The 21,740-nt window shown below is 42.3% G+C and overlaps 1 protein-coding gene across 2 annotated transcripts in view; it reads left to right on the top strand.

Annotated features, from left to right (window-relative positions):
- The window catches only part of PXDNL (peroxidasin like), a 379,412-nt gene that overhangs the window by 215,105 nt on the left and 142,567 nt on the right, over window positions 1-21,740 (top strand). For both annotated transcript variants that reach the window (XM_039464797.2, XM_039464800.2), the window contains 2 exons: window positions 10,789-10,860; window positions 14,925-14,996. In XM_039464797.2, the coding sequence (XP_039320731.2) occupies window positions 10,789-10,860; window positions 14,925-14,996 (144 nt within the window). Of the gene's footprint in view, window positions 1-10,788; window positions 10,861-14,924; window positions 14,997-21,740 lie in introns of those variants that run through there.

Here is a 21,740-nt window from a genome sequence, read left to right as displayed (position 1 = left end):
TTAATGGGGATGGTCTCAGATGGAGCCATCTGATCTGACAGGCACTGTCCACGGCCACGGTGCCCTGAAATAACCGCGCATGAAGGAGATGGTCAGAGCAGGCAGACATTCCTTTGCTTTTAAATTCAACTGAAATCTTTTAGCAAGTAACTTGGCTGGATGATGGGGGCATTCAGGTTGAGGGCTGAGAAGAAATATAGCAAATACAGTATACTGGGGAAGGGGGATTTACCTCCCCCCCTTCCTGTGTTTTTCTAACATTTCTTCTCAAGCCTACTGTACCCACGAGAGGGGAGCATTGCATTCTTCATCCTGGGTGTTTCTACCCCTTTTGGGGGACTTCCCCCTAGAAAGGGAGGAGTGCGTTTGATTGGTTGGTGACTGAAGTCCCTGGACCAGGGTGGCTCTGTGGTGACGTCAGGGATGGCCCACCTCTCATCCTTTGTCTGCCCTTCCTGCCTGCTTCTGGCCGGCAGCCCCCTCCACGCCAACAGGCCAGTGAATGGCTTTGGAGTCAGTCCTCCAGGCCCGGCTCATCTCTGCACAGAAGCTTGGGAAGGGGAACCCGAGGATGTTAATTTGGCAGCAGGCAGTAAGAGTCCTCATGTTGACCTCAGCACCAACCAGGTTGTCCATTCCAGTTTTTCACAAGGGGCCCCGCATTGGGGTCGCTTCTCCATCAGCAGCCAGCCCCTACGCAGGCTGTACGTTCCATTAACTCTGGAGGAAAGGCGACCGGGTGGCAGGTCTTGGGCAAAACATCCCTACTACTGGCCCCTGCCTAAGGTTCTAAACCGTAAGGATTTGTCTCCACCTCTTCGGCACTCTGCTTGCCTTGGACTTCTGCCATGTATCAGGAAGGTGGTAGGTGACTTTCACAGATGAGCTGCAATCTTCCACGACCCTGATATGAATGATCATCAGCCACAGCATCACAGAGCGAGTGACGGGTCAGATAAGAAGATGAGCTGGCCTCCTTGTATTTAGTGCCGAAGCTTCTGTTAGCCATCCCGCCCCTGTAAAAGCCTCTGGGATCCGTTTCCGCGTTTTCTCTTAGGATCGTCTCTGCTTCACATTAGACCTGTTGCCACTTCGTTCCAGGCTCCCATTTCTTCTTTCCTAGACCACGATAGGATCCTCAGAGCTAACTCAGTCCTTGTTCTTCTGTTCCATTGTCCCAGCTTTGACCAAACTGTGACCCTAAACTACAGCACTGATAGCATCAGTTTCCTGAGCCTGAAACCCTTTAATTAGTCCTTAAAAAAATACAAACCAGCCCCTACGTATCTCAGTATTCACAGGCAAAAGCAGTAAAGGCTATATCTACCTTTCACTTCTCTCTCTTCCTCACTCACGTATGCAGAAAAATCCATAGTTTCCTTTCCTGATATATTCATTGTACTGTTTACATTCTTTTGTCTGCTCCGATCACTATTCCTTCGCTTGAGTTGTTGAAAGCTCACCATCCTTCAGAGTTCCTCTCAAGCACCAATTTATCCACAAAGATTTTATGTGGTTTGTGTTTATTTTGTGGGATCCTTAAGCACTGAGGCTTCTTATACGACACTTACGTCTTTTAATGACTCTGTGTGTGCTCGAAGTGAATTACTTCTCTGGCTGTCTTCCTCACACCTAACACAGTACTTTCCACAGAGTTGTCACTCAGTAACAATGTGACCTTCTTACCGCACAAGAAACACTCGCTTCCAGAGAGATGTGTTTTATGGTCTGCAATCTCTGTTTCCATAATGTATGCTCCTATTGCTCCACACAGGACCCTGTTATGCTCCAACCCAGGAATCTTTTGTTTGTTTGTTTGTTTGAGATACAGTTTCACTCTTGTTGCCCAGGCTGGAGTGCAATGGTGCAATCTTGGCTCCCTGCAACCTCTGCCTCCTGGGTTCAAGTAATTCTCCAGCCTCGCCGCCTCTGAGCAGCTGGGATTACAGGCACTCACCACCATGCCCGGCTAATTTTTATATTTTTAGTAGAGACAGGGTTTCACCCTGTTGACAAGGCTGGTCTTGAACTCCTGACCTCAAATGATCCACCCACCTTGGCCTCCTGAAGTGCCGGGATTACAGGCATAAGACACCATGCTTGGCCCTGGGAATCTTGAATTCCAAAATACAGCCTGACGAGCCTCAGGTCTCCTGTGCTGCTTAGGCTGTGTCTCAGGTCTCCATTCATGGGATGGTTTCACCTTATCTAAGATCTGTCCATGACTTCCAGATTTAAGTCCCTCTGCATGTGGCCTATAGTTCCTGTCCCTCGTGTGCTTAATCCTCCGCTCCTGCTGTCCTTTAGATTCGAATATGAACCAACCTCAGCTTCTGTTTCTTTATTTCTGCTTTCTACTTCACTGTGTTGGGGGAGACCACAAAATCCCCTAGCTGTACTGTTTTGAGTCACAGCAAACCCATCTCACATTTCGGGTAGATTCTCAAATAATTCAAACCATTTTTCCAGCAACTCATACTTGGCAAGACGAAGTCTTAGAGAGTGTGATCTTCTAGATCTAGGTGAGACGAGTTTCTCCTCCAGATCATGCTCTCAGTGGGTCCATAAAGGTGAAAACTTAAACGTGGCCGTAGCCTAGCAATGACAAGGAGCACAATGGAGCTCCGTCTCTCGCCGGCTCTGCAGTCTCTTCCCAAGGTGCCCTTCTTGCCTTAGATCCAATATTCTCCCCGCACTTCACAGGTGACGTGGCCTTCTGCCTTTCTAGAACCTTGTCCTAAGGGTCTCTTGGGCATCGTCTCTGATCTTGCAGCAACCCTGCAATAGAGATAGTATTGTTATTTTTCAGTCTTAATGGGTGTCTTTTGCATGCCAGAACTCTTTTAGAAGCTGAGCTGTGGCACTAAACAAAATGTAAAATCTCTGACCTTGAGGGACCCGCTAATCATCTAGCAGGGAAGGCAAGCTTTAAGACTAATAAACAAACAAGCGTATTGCATAGTATAATGCAAGTCTTTGGCAAATATTTAAATGCTTGTATGTATATGTCTGTCTGTCTATCTATCTATCTATCTATCTGTCTATCTGTCTATAATAGAACCAGGGGAGGGAGAGATTGAGAAGTGCCAGGATATGGGAATGTAGCTGCAGTTTGAAACGGGAAGGGTCACAGGGAGGCTCCTTGAGCAGGTGGCATTGTGTGAGAGAAACAGCTTGGATGCCGATGTGGCTGGGGCAGAGAGACAGGCCTGGTTAGCACGGAACTGTGTGGATCAGAGGAACAGATTTGGTTGTATCATTGTGAGCAATGTGCCTTTTATTTCCATTGAGCCCTGGGGAGTTTTGAAGGAGAGCTGGCATGCCCGATCCAACAGGCTTTTCAATGATCACTCTGACTTCTGTGTTTCCTGCATGCTTCTTTTTAAAAATTTACTTGAGAATTGAATATCGCATATATTTATAATGCACAACAGGATGCTCAGATAGATGTATCCATCGTGAAATGGCCAAATCAAGCTAACGAACCTGTGCCTTACCTCGTATACTTATTTTTTGTGTGTGTGTGGTGAGACCATTTAAAATCTCCTCTCTCAACAAGGACGGCTATGTTGACAATAGGCTTTGGCCTGGCAAGGGTAGGGAGACCAATTGGTTGTTTTGCTGTGCACTAGGCCAGAAGTGGTGGGGGCTCAGAGTAAGGAGGCAGGAGGGTAGGTGTGGGATGGGTACAGCATCTGGGGCCATTTTGCAACCAACCACTTGGATGTAGGATGTTGGAGAAAGAGAGAAGTCAGGATATTGCTGAGACTCTTGCCCTAAACAACTAGAAGGTCCTTCATGCCCACTTCATAGCCTGCCCATCTCAGCTGAGGACCTAAACAACTAGAACGTTCTTAGCTGAGATGGGCAGGTGGTGAAATGGGCATGAAGACTAATCAGAATTGCAGATTTGCACACAACAAGCTTGAGATGTCTACTAGGCAGCCACATGGGCATGGGGCTGGCAGTGGGGCATGAGTCTCCAATGTCAGGCAGAGGTGAGGGCTAGCTGTGCGATGTGGGTATCCTTGACATCTGAAAGTGCTCATAGTCCTCATACTAGATGTCGTTGAGTCTGTCTGGACCAAAGGAGAAGGCTCAGGACTCAGCCCTGGACACTCCAGTTCAGGAGGCTGGGGAAAGAGAAGGAAGCAGGGAGGGGCCCTGAGCGGGAGGTCCATTGAGGTGGGAGAGGATCTGGGAGGCTGGTGTCCTGGAAGCCAGGGAAGAACGTGGCAGGGAGAGGAATTAACCCACATGTTTCAATGCTGCTGAAAATCCACTAAGGTAAGGACTCAGAACGCAGTCCCAGCTTTAGCAGTGACGATCAAAACGAGCTGAGCTCCTTGTCCTGCGTGGCGTAGCCACAATTCAAAATACACACCTCCGTCCTTCTTTCTACATTTCTCTTACATTTCACAACTGACTTTGCCTTTTACCTTAAGGGGAAAATTGAGGGCAAAGCTAATAGACATCCTACTGGCTTTCCTTGTGACAAGAGACAATTGTGCCCATTATCATAACACGTATTCCACCAGACTGTGGCCATTGATTCCTTGCATTTTACCACTTACCTGATTGCAGTCTCTGAGAAGGTCAAGGATCTTGTCTTACACTTCACAGGCATTCAGTAAGTACTTATAAATGTTTTAATATACTAAAGGAGCCAGAGGAGTGAAGTTACATCGGACACAAGCAATCACTAAGTCCTTAATGGAAAAAGTACTGTTGAGCTTAAACGGGTGAGAAAACACTTTGAATGTTAGACACTATAAAAAAATAGGGGAGGTTCCAGAGATAATGAATTTGGTTAAAAGGTGCTCAGACTTATGATGGAGGGGAAAGTCACAGGTTTGCACTGATTCTTGGAAAGCCTTGAATTCCTGCTAAAGACAGGAAGAAGTCACTGATGATCCTTAATAAAGGGGATGGTCTAATCAGATTTTTTTTTTTTCAGAAAGAGCCACCAAGTAATTCAATATAGTGTAGATTGTAAAGAAGAGACTGGAATTACATGGAACATTAACAGCTATTAGTTCAGGCAAAAAGAGATAGAGATTGAACAAAGGAAGCGAAAGGTTTTTCATAACTCTCAATCATACTGTATCTACATATCTAAGCTATTGTAGAAACATGGCTTTTTCTGCAACTATTCTTTTTTATTTGTTTGTTTGAGACAGGGTCTCACTCTGTCACCCAGGCTGAAGTGCAGTGGCACGATCTTAGCTCACTGCAACCTTTGACTCCCTGGTTCAAGTGATTCTCCTGCCTCAGCCTCCCCAGTATCAGGGATTACAGGCACACACCACCACACCCAATTAATTTTTGTATTTTTAGTAGAGATAGGGTTTCACCACGTTGGCCAGGATGGTCTCGATCTCCTGACTTCATGATCCACCTGCCTCGGCCTCCCAAAATGCTAGGATTACAGGCGTGAGACTTTGCATTCGGCCTTTTTCTGTAACTATTCTAATTTAGGATTGAAATAACTTCCTGAGGAGTGAAACTTGTGAAATATCATTTTTAACTGGTTTTAACTCTTTACGATTAAACACAATTCTCTTTGTAATGGATTTTGGTAGCATACACTGTTACTGACTTTAGCACAGCATGCAAATGAGATGCTGGAGAGTTTTTCTCTGGAAACTAATGGATTATGATAATTCAGTCGATTTTTCCTTTAAAACCAGTTGAAATCATTTACTATACTCTGAAATAAGGATCTTCATTCAGATGCTTAATTAATTCCTAAACGGTATGAATAATTTGTTGGTGCAGTAGATAATTCTTGCTTGCCATTGTGCAATGAAGCTAAAAAGTGCCTATTTAATCTCAGCTGAGATTATTATATAGAAATTGGTGTCATCTCAATGCATCTGGCCCATGAATGTGAGGCAGCACACGGTGGGTCTCCAAGCCAGCTGTCAGCAAACTGCTCTTCCTCTGAGCTCTGTTTCATGTGCTAGGATTGTTGATGTCTTATTTTCAGCATCCCCTCTACATACTTCAGATTCAGATGGCCTTAACTTAGGTTTGCACACACATAGACACAGGCAAAATTACATACACAGACACACAGAGACAGGCACAGACACACTCTGGTGTGTATTCTCCTTCTACCAATAGTATTCCTGTTTTCTTTATAATCTCATGAATTTTCAGAAAATAAAAAGCAGCTACTTTGTACAAAAATGTTGAGAACATCGAACGTATATGCTATTTTGATTGTGCAGTTAGATACAGATAAATATAGTGTTTTTCTCCCCACCTCTGCTCTTGCCTTAGATCGGGGTTGCCAAGGTGATCGTACAGCACAGAGCATTTGTTTTTATGTGGCTCAGTGAGTTCACGCTGAAAGCTAAAGCGATACGAGCAACTTCTCACCTGAGAATCATTATCTCTCTGTTATTTTTGTTGTCATTCTCTGGCCACATGCTTCTGCTCTGCATGTTTTAAAGAGTGTAGGAAGATTTTTGTCCTCACTTTGGCGGCCTGATACCTGGGGGTGGCTATGTACATAAATATTTACCCAGATAAGAGCTGTCAAATGTGTTGTCAGTGTTTACAAAAATGTGTGATTCTGACACATCCCTTTGGAGTGAGATAGATTCTCTTAGAAAATCCCCAGGAAGACATTGCTAGATGCCCTCTGGGTCCATGAGTGATCAAAGATACTGTAAGGTTTTAGGAGATACAATTAAACATATGTGATTACAGATCTAACTAAAGTCAGGTTTGTGTAAAATTTGGATTGTTCTTCCTCAAGGAAACGTGATGCCGTTACAGACTGTCGAGCCGATATTAACTCAGAAAGCTTTTATTAGGGCTCGTACTCCCATCTTGTGTTTTATATCATAGAACATGCAAAGAATTCAGTGTCTTATCCTCATGTTTGCAAAGACAATGCTCATGCAAAACTATTGGCTGGTCATTCATTCTCCCAGTAATTAACTATGTATCGATTATCTGTTTGTCAAACTCTGCTAAGAAACCAGGGATGTGAATACTATTTTAAATCCAACATGTTCTCTGTCTTCATGGACCTTAGAGCTTAGTTAGGGCAGACAGACATGAATCACATAATCACTCAGAGAAATACAAAATTGCAACAGTGCAATGAAGGGTCAGCCCACAACAGGGGCATTTGACCAGGAGCTTCGGGAAGGCTTTCCAAAGAAAGAATACAGCAAGATCTGAAAACAGGGCTAGAATCATCACCAGGCAAGAAGTGTTACCAGGCTAAGAAAACAATCATGCAGAGACTGCTATGGGCAGGAGTCTGGCAGGTATGTGGCTAGGAGGAGGCCAGAGTACTGCAGTTGAGGTAGGGAAAGAGGGGGATAAAGGGGTGACTGGAAGGGCATTTCTAGGCAAGACCAGGCTGAAACTTGGGTGGGCTCTGTTAAAAAACAAACAAACAAACAAAAACAAAAACAAACTCTGTTTTTATTTCTATAGAAACTAAAAGCCATTTAAGGGTCTTGGATTTCTACTGGGGGGAGGTCAGATGGATGTAGCTAGACCATTTTCTTTCTTTCTTTCTTTCTTTCTTTCTTTCTTTCTTTCTTTCTTTCTTTCTTTCTTTCTTTCTTTCTTTCTTTCTCTTTCTTTCTTTCTTTCTTTCTTTCTTTTTTTTGAGATGAAGTCTTATTCTGTTACCCAGGCTGGAGTGCAGTGGCACGATCTTGGTTCACAGTAACCTCCGCCTCCCAGATTTGTGCGATTCTCCTGCCTCAGCCCCCGAGTAGCTGGGACTACAGGCGTGCACCACCATCCCCGGCTAATTTTTGTATTTTCATTAGAGACATGTTGGCCAGGCTGATCTCGAACTCCTGACCTTGTGATCCACCTGCCTCAGCCACCCAAAGTGCTGGGATTACAGGCGTGAGACACCATGCCCGGCCTCAGTTTGCTCTCATATTTTAGTACTTGAGGGCATGGTTTGCTCTAGTGTGGAAGTAGTGGAGAAGAGGAATATGCAATACATTCAAGAGATATTTAGGAGGCAAAATAAAATAAAACACAGAAATGAGCAAGGTACAAAGAGTGAGGGAGAAGGAGGGGTCAATGCTGGTTTTCTGAGTTGCACAAATAAATATACAGCAGTGCCATGAATTGGGACAAGGGACAATGGAAGACAGCCCAGTGTGGTGAAGGGGGATCCTGGGCTGGGTTTCAGACATGTTGGGTTTGAGATTACTTGAGACATCTAGAGGATATTTTAAGGAGACAGTGGATGCATGAATTTAGATCCTGGAGGTACATTTGGGTTGGGGATGTAATTTGTGGGTCTTCTGCATAGAGATAACAATTGAAGGCACAGGTACTGATGAAATCATCTGGGGAGCTAAGTGTGAATCCACGTGACATGACAATGGCAATAGTTTTCTGCTTATTTTGAATGAAGAGATAACTACTAATTCATTTACATCTAAACTTTATGAAGTGACTTACACAGATTGAAAATCCTCTCAAGTAATCATTCACATTTATCTACCTGCAATAGATACCCCAAAATGGCAGGGTTATCCACAGCCTAGAAAAATAAGGTGTCGGAGAGGAGAGCCTTGCTATCTTATCAAAGCTCAGAAGGGAATGGGGATGAAAGCGAACTCCCCTTTGATTTGAATCTGCTAAGACCATCACACAAAGCAAACACATATAACCTAAAACATTCTACTGCTTTAGATTGGCTTAAAGTTTAAAAAAATGTTTGAAAAAATGTGGTTGGAAAATTTGTCAAATCTTATGGACATAAAACTTAAATACACTTGGACTGTAATCAAACAGAACCCTCAGGGTTGGCTCATCTTCCTGCAAGGAGAAAAATCTACTTACATACATTTTTCACATTCGTTAGTAGTGAATTCCAATACCAGTTGCTTACCCAATGTGCATTACATTACGTTGCTTACCCAATGTGCATTACATTACATTACATTACGTTGCAGTCTAGCAGAAAGCATTTGTCCTTCAGGCCATCCCTGGGTGAATCTAAGATTGGAGTGATTTATTCTAGGGAAGTATTGCTGGGATGGGGAATAGACAGGCTCTGTGGTTAGTGGGTTCTCAGTGGGCGCCTTCTAGAAAAGAAGATTATGCATTTCTCATGAATTACGAGCAAGGCGTAATAAATGTTACTTCATCTCTGTACCACATTTTTCCCAGTTAAATAATAAATATGAATTGCTACCTGTGAAATATTTAAATATGAAATTGTTATTTATTAATTACTGTGGAGCAGAAATCACATAGTAGCTACTTAATATTGGATAAACTGTGGTATGTTATTTCACCTCTTAGGTTGCCTCTTTGCCCCAGTTTTAGGTGGCTCCGTAAGTAAGGTGCCCTCCCAAGTGAAAGCTGTCTTTCTAATTCCAGTAACACAGACACCTGTGCAAACTATGGAGGCTGCACATTTGATCGATGACGGCAGGAATACTAGTGCTACTTGAAAATCCATATGCTAAACTCAAGTTCTCTTTATAAGAAATTGTTCTAAAGCATAAAAAAGTAGGAAGGAAAAGCCAAAACACTTCTCTGAGCTTATCCAGGGGGTAAAAGATTCACTTTGAAAATCCGGGAGGTGTTAGGTTGGCTAAACCACAGACCTGGCTTGTGACTCTTCTCCTGCAACCTGTTAGGTTGTGTCATGGCTGGAACGTGATGCTTCCCTCCAGTTAAGAACTCGACAGCTTCACATTTGAAAAGCCACTAATATAGGCAAACTGAGAACCGGAGTGTAGAGACCATGGGTTTTGCGGGGTTTGTGGCTTGGATTTACCATTGATTGGCTCTGTGTCCTTGGGCACTTTTCCGCTCCCTGTGGAGTATCTGTTTGCATGCCTGAGAAGCCTTCTGCTCCGGGATTCTTGGATCAGGTTTCCACAGGTCATCTCTGGGTGCTCTGTGTTAGCTGAGCCTGTGTATGGCTGCACCCTTTGCTGCTAGAGAGGCTGTCAAACCCAGGTGTTAGGAGAAGCGTCTGCAGAAACTGAACCTTCGTTCCTGCATTTTCTAAGAGGAGTGTGCAGGCCTCCCCGTGGATCCTGCCGTTTATTGGAAAGATTTGCTTTGCCAAGGCCTGCTCAGCTGTCTACTTCGAAAGCATGCTTCTCCATTTCATCACAGGATTTCTGAAGAAAATGCAAGCCTTTCTGTCTTCAGTTGCTCTGCTTCAAGAGAACCTTTCTGAAATGGAAGCTTTGGAAATACCTTCTGGATCAGTTGCACAGAAGGGATGCCTAGGTCTGAGAAAGTCTAGTTCCAAAAGGATTAAAACAAGTCACATTACTTCTCCTCCATCCCCCGGCATTAAAATTAATTCATTTCAAGTATGATGATCATATTACATCAAATATGCCTTCAGATAGGAAACGTCTCCCCGTTCTGAAATGTAAATAAACATGTGGTCACTTGTAATCTGTCTTACTATGGTTGTAATCGTAATGATTAATCTAACTTCATTTACTTTAAATATTTTAATGAGTAGAAGAGTGATTTCAAAAACCAGAAAGCATTGACTGAAGAGGCTCCCTGGGAAAAGGGGCAGCATCATGACCCTTTCTGGGTGGGCTTTGTGTTCCCCTTTGGAACGTCGGATTCTTAGACCCAGGACTAAAGAACAGAAGAGACAAAATATCTCAGCGTTTCTGATTTTCATTTGTGATATATAGTGGTTGGAGCCAGTGAAATTCACAATTTCAACGGAAGCAATTGCTAATTCTTCAAACATTTTATTTTACTCAGCAGCACAAAAAATAACCAACTTGATTTTGTGCCTTCCAGGTATATTCATTTCAACCAACTAGAAACGCTACAGCCAGAGACCTTTGGAGACCTTCTGAAATTAGAGCGACTGTAAGTGTTGACCCTTCAGATGTCTTTGCTTCTGCTTTACATTTTCCATTTATACAGCCCATCTGACTGCCGTGGAGATCAGGCCACTTTGCTGTAAGCTTTGGAGGCACAGCCTGTACCTTGGCACTGTAAAACAGAGTTAATATAAAGCTTTCTATAGTTTGAGATTAATGGAGAAAAAGTGAATTATCCAATTTAAAAATAGGGCAAAAGAAAGGAAGAAGCACTTCACAAATGAGTAAAGCCATTTAAAAAACTTTCATCAGAGTCTGGGCATGGTGACTCACGCCTGTAATCCCAGCACTTTGGGAAGCCGAGGTGGGCAGATCACCTGAGGTCAGGAGTTCGATACCAGCCTGGCCAACATGGTGAAACCCAGTCTCTACTAAAAATATGAAAAAGTAGCTGGGCATGGTGGCATGCACCTGTAATCCCAGCTACTCAGGAGGGTGAGGCGCGAGAATCGCTTGAATCTGGGAGGAAGATATTGCAGTGAGCTGAGATCACACCACTCCACTCCAGCCTGGGTTGCAGAGTGAGACTCCATCTCAAAAAAAAAAAAAAAAAAGCTTACAGCAGAATTTAGTACAGTTGAACATACACATCCCCTATGACCTAGCAGCTCCACTTTCAGGTATGAACACAGCAGAAATACACACGTGCATGCATCAGAGGATGTGTTCTTGTATTTGCAGGAAGATTATTTCTGGCAGCTCCACATTGACAACTATTCAAATCTCCAACAACAGAAGAGTAGAGAAATAAGCTGATATATGGAATACCATACCTGCAACATGGATGGATCTCAGAAACATTCTGAGAAAAATCATCTAAATGCTGAAAATTGCATAGTTCTATTTTATCCTTGAAATAAATTTAAAAAGAGATAACAGAAATAGATGTGGGATTGAGAAGTCAAATGTCGCTCACCTCTGGTGAAAGAGAGGCCACTGGAAACTGCAGGAGGAACCTCTGCAGGCCTGGCAGTGTTTTGTCTTTTTGCTTTTCCTCGGTGGTAATCACACAGCTGTGTTCACTTTTGGGCAAGGCATTGTGCTGTCTATCATGATGTCTGCACTTTTTCAGATGAGGGTTGTACTTCAATGAAGGCTTATTAAATAAGCAATGGCAAACCACAGGGACACTCGGACATCCTTCTTCTGTTTTGCCTTTTATCAGATGAAGATACTCGGCTACTTCAGTTTTTCTAATACCTTATGTTAATAAATTTATGGTATCCAGCAGACGATATGCTATGCTTTTGTGAAAAGAAAGAAAATGCAGAATTACATGGCTAACCTTAACCAGACATTTGTTTTCCCTGAAAAAATTTGAATTAAAAATTTATGTTCAGCTGGGTGCGGTGGCTCACGCCTGTAATCCCAGCACTTTGGGAGGCTGAAGCGGGTGGATCACAAGGTCAAGAGATCGAGACCATCCTGGTCAACATAGTGAAACCCTGTCTCTACTAAAAATACAAAAAATTAGCTGGGCATGGTGGCGTGTGCCTGTAATCCCAGCTACTCAGGAGGCTGAGGCAGGAGAATTGCCTGAACCCAGGAGGCGGAGGTTGCGGTGAGCCGAGATCGCGCCATTGCACTCCAGCCTGGGTAACAAGAGCGAAACTCCGTCTCAAAAAAAAAAAATTTATGTTCAAAAAAGGATGCCCTTAATTAATAGACAAAGTAGATCAGTAAAATTAAAGGCTAAGAAGAGCCAGTCAACCACTTTCTCACACAGTGACTGCAACCTTATTTGCCTACGGAAGTGTTACAGTTGCAATGCATAGAATCACTCGGCTTACTTTTGTTTGCTTTGTGCTGGAGGCATTTGATCACGAACAGGAAACAAGGTAGGAAAGTACGTTGTACCACTCCTTTTCTGCTCTAACCTTTATGAGCAGGGAGCCAGCCCTGTGCATCATAGCCGTGGTGCAAGACACGTGGATTGGTCAAGCTTTAGCATCACAATGCTTAATAACTTCAAAACTCATGGGATGCCATGAGCAAGTGGGAGCTGATAGCCCAGGAGCAGGGTGGACTCGCTGGATGGAAAATTGCTCAGAGGAAACATTAGAGGAAAGAGGAATGAAGGCCGAACCTATTAAGTGGGATTCTTGGTGATGATCAATCACCTGGGAAATGATGGGGATGAGGAATTTCAGATGTCAAGGGTGGGAGATCCTGGTGAAACTTTTACTTAGCAGGGTTCTTGCTAAAATTGGACAATGTAGAGATGGGCAAGGAAAGCTAAAAGTCAGGTCTAGCTGGAAAAGAGCTCAGGAGAACCTGAGGAGAGTTCTGTTAAGATCGGCGGATGGAGGCAGCAAACCACATTGCCATGTATGTACCTATGCAACAATCCTGCATGATCTGCACATGTACCCCAGAACCTAAAGTGCAATAAAACATATAAAGAAGAGAGTCTTTGTCAATACCCGTCTTCACTTCATTTCTTCTGTAGGCACTGCTTCTGAGGTTGGTGAATTGGATGGGGCGGGCAAAGATAAGCGCAGAGAATCAAAATGGGAACGATCAGGAACATTTTTTATCTTCTCAGATGAGCATCGATGAAATTCACGTTCCCAAAACAGTAGATACAGTTTGACCCCAGCTCATGCCCCCAACCTTCACACTTAATAGAGTTAAAATAAAGCCAAAATGCTGATCAGAAAATATGGCCACATGCTTTTATTTAATTTTGTGACAGAGATACTACTCATGATGTAGAGCACATAAAAGAGGCCGGATGTAGCTAATTGTTAATTCTAAGATAGAAATTGATGATTTGTGCGTATATCCTTGAGTCTTAAGAAAAATGCCTCCATCTTTCCTCTGTGTTGCGGAGATCATCGTGTTTTCTCTCTTCACACATGGGCTCTTTGTTGACTATGTATTCAGTGGTTCTGGTGACTAGACAGTCCCTGGCTGGTGCTTTTCTTGGTCACAATTTCTCTGGTCATAACGAGGGAAATGGGTATTGCCGAGGCAGCATGGAGGGAGCCAGAGCCAGTGCAGGACTGCTCGGGTGGAGGGAGTGGGAGGAGCACTGCGGCCTGGATCTTCTCCTCCTGCCACCACCCTCCGTCACCTCCCAGGGGGTAGGGCCTTGTAAGTGCCCCTCTTTGTGATCCTGCCCCAGACGTGAAGAAATGGCCGGCTGAGCCGTGTCCACAGAAGCACCCAATGGGACTTTTGACCAGCAAAACTGCGCTGGCCAGTAAGCGACAGGCAGAGTTGGCACATTTCCACGTGATCCCACATGTGCAGCATCACTTCAGTTACTGTTCTTCATCTATAGGCATCTGCTGTCAAAAATTATTGTGCCTTTTCTTTTCTTTTTTTTTTTTTTTTCTTGGAGTCTTGCTCTGTCGCCCAGGCTGGCGTGGAAGGGCACGATCTCGGCTCATTGCAACCTCTGCCTCCCAGGTTCAAGTGATTCTCATGCCTTAGCCTCTGGAATAGCTGGGATTACAGGCACCCACAACCATGCCTAGCTAATCTTTGCATTTTGAGTAGAGACAGGGTTTCATCATGTTGGCCAGGCTGATCTTGAACTGCTGACCTCAAGTGATCCACCCGCCTTGGCTGCCCAAAGTTCTGGAATTATAGGCACGAGCCACCATGCCTGGCCTGTGCCATTGTTTTTAAATTTAAAATATTTAGTTCACAAATAAAAATTGCATGCATTCAAGGTGTACAACTTGCTGATTTGATATATATGTATACATTGCGTGCTGATAATGAGTATGTTGTCTATTACTTTGATTTCTTCATACTTAAATTTTTTTATGGATTTCTCTTTAGCATTTGTCATCTCTAACTAAGCAAACTAAAAAAAATCAAAAGTACACAGATGAAAAAAATACCCATATAGTGGTAGATACAGATATGTAAATCTTTAAAACAGATGGTTGTATAAATGACACTCTGACTTATGTTTGCCCTTTCTCACTGAAATATTTCAGAAAAAGTATTGGATTCACAGTTAGGTGAAAAAAAAGGTTTTATTTGTCAAACTCATTATTATTGTATGGTGATTAAAGTTTATCTTTTGTTTTTCAGATTCTTGCATAACAACAAATTATCTAAAATCCCGGCTGGGAGCTTTTCTAATCTGGATTCATTAAAAAGATTGTAAGTGAAATCAAGTACATAAACATAGAAACCTTATAATTTTCTCTAAAATAAATTCCAAACAATGGATGGTTGCCTTCTCCTGCTTTTGACTGTGAAAGACATTGCAATGCTTGCATGCTAGGGAGAAAATGGTTTGTTAACTGCAGAGCGATAGAGAACCCAGATAGTCTACTCGTCTTTCATGTATTCTCTTAGAAGTGGCCTTCAAAAGGAGTATTAAAAATAGAAGTTTTCCTCACTTCTCTGTAATATCCTTGCTGCTTAAATCTAAAGACTCCCAAGAGTTCCTTTTCCTTTAACTTTTTTTATGAGAAAAGAGATGTGAAATATTTCAAAAAAAGTCTGACTCCTCTGACCAGGCTTCAGTTTTCCCTTGTTGTATGGAGCTGTCTTCCTGCTCACTTCCTCCTACGTTAAGCAAAGCAAAACCAAATCCCCATGCTCACATGGTCTCTGTTCTCTGTGGCTCCCTGCTCTGGTCTGTGGGCCGATGGTCCCTCACTTTTTTTTCTGCCTGTATCTCCACCCTCCTTTGTTCCAGCTGTCTCCTCACTCCCATCTGTGTGGAGCCTTCTGCACTTCTGATGTTTTTATTTTGTGGTTACCCGCCCCCCCCGCCCCCACCTCCCCGCCGCACGAATCCTCCACCCCAAGCCCAGGTGCAAGTTCTGGTTATTGGAAAAGATCAGATGCTTTCGTCCCAGATGGCAGTCAGAGAGCACATGGTGGGAAGCTCACACAGGTGTATCCATCATCCGCCGTGGAGGCTGCATTAGTCTCTTCTCACACTGCCAATAAAGACGTACCCATGCCTGGGTAACTTATAAAGAAGAAAAAGTGTAATGGATTCACAGTTCCTTGTGGTTGGAGAGGCCTCACAATCATGGCAGAAGATGAAGAGAGAGCAAAGGAATGTCTTACATGGTGGCAGGCAAGAGAACTTGTGCAGGGAACTCCCATTTATAAAACCATCAGCTCTCATGAGACTTATTCACTACCATGAGAATAGTATGGGGAAAACCGTTATTCAGTTATCTTTGCCTGGCCCCACCCTTGACGTGTAGGGAGTTTTACAATTCAAGGTGAGATTTGGGTGGGGACACAGCCAAACCATGTCAGAGGCTGTTATAGTTTGGACCTTGTCCCCTCTAAATCTCACGTTGAATTGTAATCCCCGGTGTCAGAGGTGGAGCCCGATGGGAGGTTCACAAAGGCAGATCCTTCATGACTTGGTGCTGTCCTCCCAATACTGAGTGTGTTGTCTTGAGATCTGGTCATTGTAAAGTGTGACACCCTCAACCCTTTCTCCTGCTTTTGCCATGTGAAGTGCCTGCTTCTGCTCCTCCATGAGTAAAAGCTTCCCGAGGCCTCCTCTGGAGTTAACACTGGCACTATACTTCCTGTACAGCCTGCAGAACCATGAGCCAATTAAATCTCTTTTCTTATAAATTACCCAGTCTTAGGTATTTCTTTACAGCAATGCAAGAATAGCCCAATACAGAGGCCACTTTTGTGGTGGTTGCTTTTCTAACATTGTGTTCCTAGACACAGGTCCATGAGCAAGAGAATGCTATGATTAAGTAAAAATGTGAGCCCTGAGGTAAATAAATCCAGGCCCAGTTGGTGCCTGGAAATAATGCTTGCAATCCTTGACTTTAAGGAATGACGAATAATCAAAGAGGCATTTATAATGGAGGTATATACCATACATTTCTTTGGTGATCTGTTTTATTTCATGAAGAACAATATGCTAGACAGAATAATCCATTTCTAATCCTTTTCTTCAAGTCCTTATTTCCTACTTTCTTGGTAATTTTCATGTCAGGCACACATAATGCTGCTTCCCAGTCTTCTTGATGTGCTTTGATTGTATTCAAACCCTCAGAAGTCTTGGTTGATGACTCTCTCTCTCTCTCTCTCTCTCTCTCTCTCTCTCTCTCTCTATCTCTCTCTCTATCTATCTATAAAAAGGTACAAGTGCAGATTTGTTACATGGATATACAGCATAGCGGTGAAGTCTGGGCTTTCAGGGTGACCATCACCCTAATAATGTGTGCTGCACCCATTAGGTAACGTCTCATCCCTCACTCCCACTCCGCTCTCCCACTTTTTGGAGTCTCCAGTGTCTATTATTTCACAGTCTCTGTCCTTGTGCATGCATTATTTAACTCTCACTGGTAAGTGAAAACATGAGATATTTGACTTTCTGTTTCTGAGTCATTTCGTTAAGAATACTATCTTCCAGTTCTATCCATGAGGACTCTGCTTTTTGCCAAAGTTTTCTTACTTGTTAGAACTGGCTGCACCAGCTATTTGGATAACACATCCATTTGTTCCTGTTTATCAATCCTATGTGGGAAATGCAGAATGCATCTTGGTGATGGGAGAAATATTGTGTATTATTTTCTACCTGTCCACTTTTTCTCTCTCTCTCTTTTTTTTTTTTTTTTTGGATTTGTTACATCAGTTGTGGTTAGAGTCACTGTCTTTGTGTATTTGCAATTATAATTCCCATGCAGTATTTCTTGTCTACATAAATTTCTATCTGGGTCATTCTGGCCTTCTGTGACTCAGAGAAAGTCTTGAAGTGCCAAAGCCCTTACATTTTTTCTAATCTCTTTTTATTGTTTTTTCCGGTTAAATCTTAGTAGCTGCTTTTTTGTTCCAGCCTCTTACAGTTACTGAAATAGCATTCTCTCCATTGCTGGAACACACATATAAAAAAATAAATGCCAATAAAGAGGCCGAGAGAGCCCTCCTTTCAGGGCTGTGCCGGTATACCCCTTACATGCATGCACTGTGCTTATTCCAAATGTTTTAAGGTGATTGCTTTAGTTTGTTACGTTGATGAAGTATCTTTATTTTATGAATTTATTTTATGGGAAACTGACATACAGATGACTTGAGCAAATTGCTCAAGGTCCATGAAATCCCTATGGGTCCAAGATGGGGTAGAAACTGGGCACCTCTTTATTCCAAATCCTCAACTTGTGTCCTATTCAGGCTACAATTTAGATGAGAACAAGATAACGTGGGAGAGTGACAGAGGGCTACAGCTATTACATAAATACACCTTCAACCATAAAGTTTTTCAACTGAGGAGTGTTCATTCACTGATAGTATGTGAGGACAGAGAAACCAGTGAGAATTCTGCCTTTGACTCCAGGCGTGGCACTTTGAAGGTCACCTGATGCTGAGTTCTCTCTCTGTACCATAGCCTTTCTAACTAACCACACTTCTCACAAGTGGACTGTCAAAATCAATAAACTGCCCTTTTAAAAGTATTTTTTGATCTTTAGGTGAAAGGGATTGTGTAAGTACAAGTGATGTGTTTCTCTGTTTTCAAGTAGAAAAGATTAATTTACCTGGCACCCTTTTTTGCCTTTGGAATTTTTCCCTGAGCACAGAATATATCCAAGTGAGTAACTATTTTAGTGCTGTGATTCTTGACTGAATACCATCAGAGGGGCGTTTATTTATTATACTTGATAGGATATTTGATGTAAGAGCACTTTCAAAATGGAGAACAGTAAAATGATAATGATTTTAAACACAGTGTATTTAATATTTAATATAGTCTAATAAAGATTCATAAGAACCACCTTTCTTATTGATTTACTCTATTGCTTCTTAGTTTTCAATATTTATGACTCTGAATTACAGGCAGCATTTTCAAAATGTTTTCTCATGATAAATTTGAAAATTATTTCTAAAGATTCCTCAGATTATTATCACATAAAAGTATAATTCTACTACTAGATTATTTTCCAAACATAAAAGGTGAACATCTGTATCCTTCCATTATGTTCTTCAGTGTTTTGAATCTCCAGTATGGATGAATATCTTAGGTTGAAAATAATAATTAGAAATGAAATCTTGTGCTCAGTTTTTATCAAAACACACAGCATGAGGATGCATAAGGGAAGGTATGACCGTGAACTGACTGAAGGAGGGCGATGAGTAAGCAGTGATGATCTCCGGGAAGTGGGGCGATGGCACAGTGAGGCGGCCATGCTCGGGATGCTCCCAGGAGATGTGTACTCACATCCTCGCTTATGTTCAACTTAGAGCTACATCATGGTGATGCTGAAGCGTGAACTTACTCCTTTATATTTAACGACTGTCCATTCTTTTTAAATAAATTTAACAGAAATTAAAAACTTTTAATAAAATTACCAGAAATTAAACTCAAAACAGAAAAGTGAACTTTGAACATGATACTGCTGAAATAGATGTTTCATAGCTACATAGCTGGTATAACAAATCAATCAGTGACGAGGAACAGCCAGGGCCCACGGAACCAATGGGGCTCCCCTGAACAAGTACTAGTTGGCTTTTACGACTTATACCTCACTCCAGGCAAGGCTGACAGAAGTCCCTGCTTTACCCAGGGCTTTCTTTTCTCACATTACTGTGAAGTCTTGTTGGAAACATGAACCAAATCATATCTATATGATTAACTTTTCAATTAAGTGCATTTTCCCCCCTTTATTGAGCAATTTAAAGCTACTAAATATAGCTACGATTTTCAGGGTAATATAATAACATTTAGATACAGTTATAAAATTAATCTTATGAATTGGGTATCTGCAAAACATTTTATAAAACTGTCAGATAATAAAGCTTTCTTAAATTTATTAAATTGTATACATTTTAAGACATGCTTTAATTTGTAAATCTAGGGAATAGCACAGTTTCTTTATTTTCAGGCTCGCCTGTTCCAGTAACGTGATACTGATGCAAATTTCTAAATTAACACAGCTTGGTGATTTTTTTACTTGCAAATTGATATCTTAAGATTTAATTTGTGTTTGTTTGTTTTCCCGTGTTTGTAAGGACTTCTTGTGCATGAATAATTTTCATTAAAAGTTATTAAAATTATGGCATTTTGTACTCTCCTCCAGTCACATAAGATGCCACTTCTTACAATCAGGTATAAGCAATCTAACACCAATCATAAATATGTTCACATTATCTTTTCATTGCTGGACTTTCTTGCACAGAGCGCGACCTGACTGCCACCATAGACAGACCTATGAATTCCACTCAGCAAAAGCTCCCTTTTTAACCCATTGGGAGAAATGAAAAAAAAGTATTAATCGTTTTTGCACCTTTTTGCTACACATCTTTTGGCAAGAATGGAAGTATATACCACAAATCTCTTTGGCTGTCTATTTTATTTCATGGGGAACAATATGCTGGACAGAATTCGTGACGTACAGAAAAACTTGGCAAAAATGAGTACCTTGTGTGCCTAGATTAGGAAATACCGTAAAGAAATGAAAAGAGCCACCACTTTTCTATTACAGTCTGCAGGTGACAATTCCAGAGGGGGGCCTTCTAGCTGTGACTTTGAGCATAATAAAAAAAAAAAAAAAAAAAAAGAAAGCTTGGCTTCTATCCTGTAAGGCAAATGGAAACACAGAGAGCACATGCCTATCCATATTGATGTCGAGGAGTTTACAAAAGGAAAAGCCAGCCTCCTGGGGGAGTTTCGTGGATCACACATCACATTTATAAGCCTCCTTTGGGCAGCAAAGCTTCTACCACATTTTTGAGTAATCCAAAAATATTGAAATACCACCGCCACCACTACATCACAGCTTCCCTGTTCTATAACACTACAGTACTTACAGCTTTTTTGTTTGTTTCTGTTTTGGGGAGAGGATCTCACTCTGTTGCCCAGGCTGTAGTGCAGTGGTGCCTTGATAGCTCACTGCAGCCTCCAACTCCTGGGTTTGAGTGATTCTCCCATTTCAGCTTCCCAAGTGGCTGGGGCTACAGGAGGGTGCCATCATGCCTGGCCAATTAAAAAAAAATTGTACTCACGCCTGTAATCCCAGCACTTTGGGAGGCCGAGGCAGGCGGATCACGAGGTCAAGAAATTTAGACCATCCTCATCATGATGAAACCGCGTCTCTACTAAAAATACAATTAGCTGGGTGTGGTGGCATGCACCTGTGGTCCCAGCTACTCCAGAGGCTGAGGCAGAAGAATTGCTTGAACCCAGGAGGCGGAGGTTGCAGTGAGCCAAGATTGTGCAACTGCACTTCAGCCCGGTGACAGAGCAAGTCTCTGTCTCAAAAAAAAAAAAAAAAAAAAAAAAAAAAGAAATTGTAGACACAGTCCTAAAAGAGAATGAAATCATATCCTTTGCCCAGCATGTATACAACTGAAGGCCATTGTCCTGAGTTAATGAAGGACCAGTAAACCAAACACCTTATGTTCCCACTTATAAGTGGTAGCTAAACATTCGGTACTTATAGTTCTAAAAATGACAACAATAGACACTGGGGACTACTAGTACCCAGTGGAAGGGAGGGCGGGGGGTGAGGGTTTTAAAACTACTGAGTACTATGTTCGGTACATTGGTGATGGGATAAATAGTACCCCAACCCTCAGCATCATGCAGTATATCCAGGTAACAAACTTGCACATGTACCCTCTGAATCTAGAATAAAAGTTAAAACTATAAAGAATTTAAAGAAAATTTTTATCTTCGGAGATGGAGTCTTGCTAGGATTTCCAGGCTGGTCTCACACTGCTGGCTTGGAGTAATCCTTTTGCCTAGGCCTCCCAAGATGCTTGAATTAAAGGCATGAGTCAGTGCACCTGGCCGTACTTACAGTTTTAATTCTACATTTCTCTAAAACAAATAAGGATTCATTTTATCTCACAATTATTTATTTATGATAGACATAGTGCACATTAAGGGGAAACTGCTTTTCCAGTTTTAAGTGG

The sequence above is a fragment of the Saimiri boliviensis genome, chromosome 15 (genome assembly GCF_048565385.1).
Source record: "Saimiri boliviensis isolate mSaiBol1 chromosome 15, mSaiBol1.pri, whole genome shotgun sequence".
Lineage (NCBI taxonomy): Eukaryota > Metazoa > Chordata > Mammalia > Primates > Cebidae > Saimiri > Saimiri boliviensis.
This window is presented reverse-complemented; position numbering and strand designations above follow the sequence as displayed.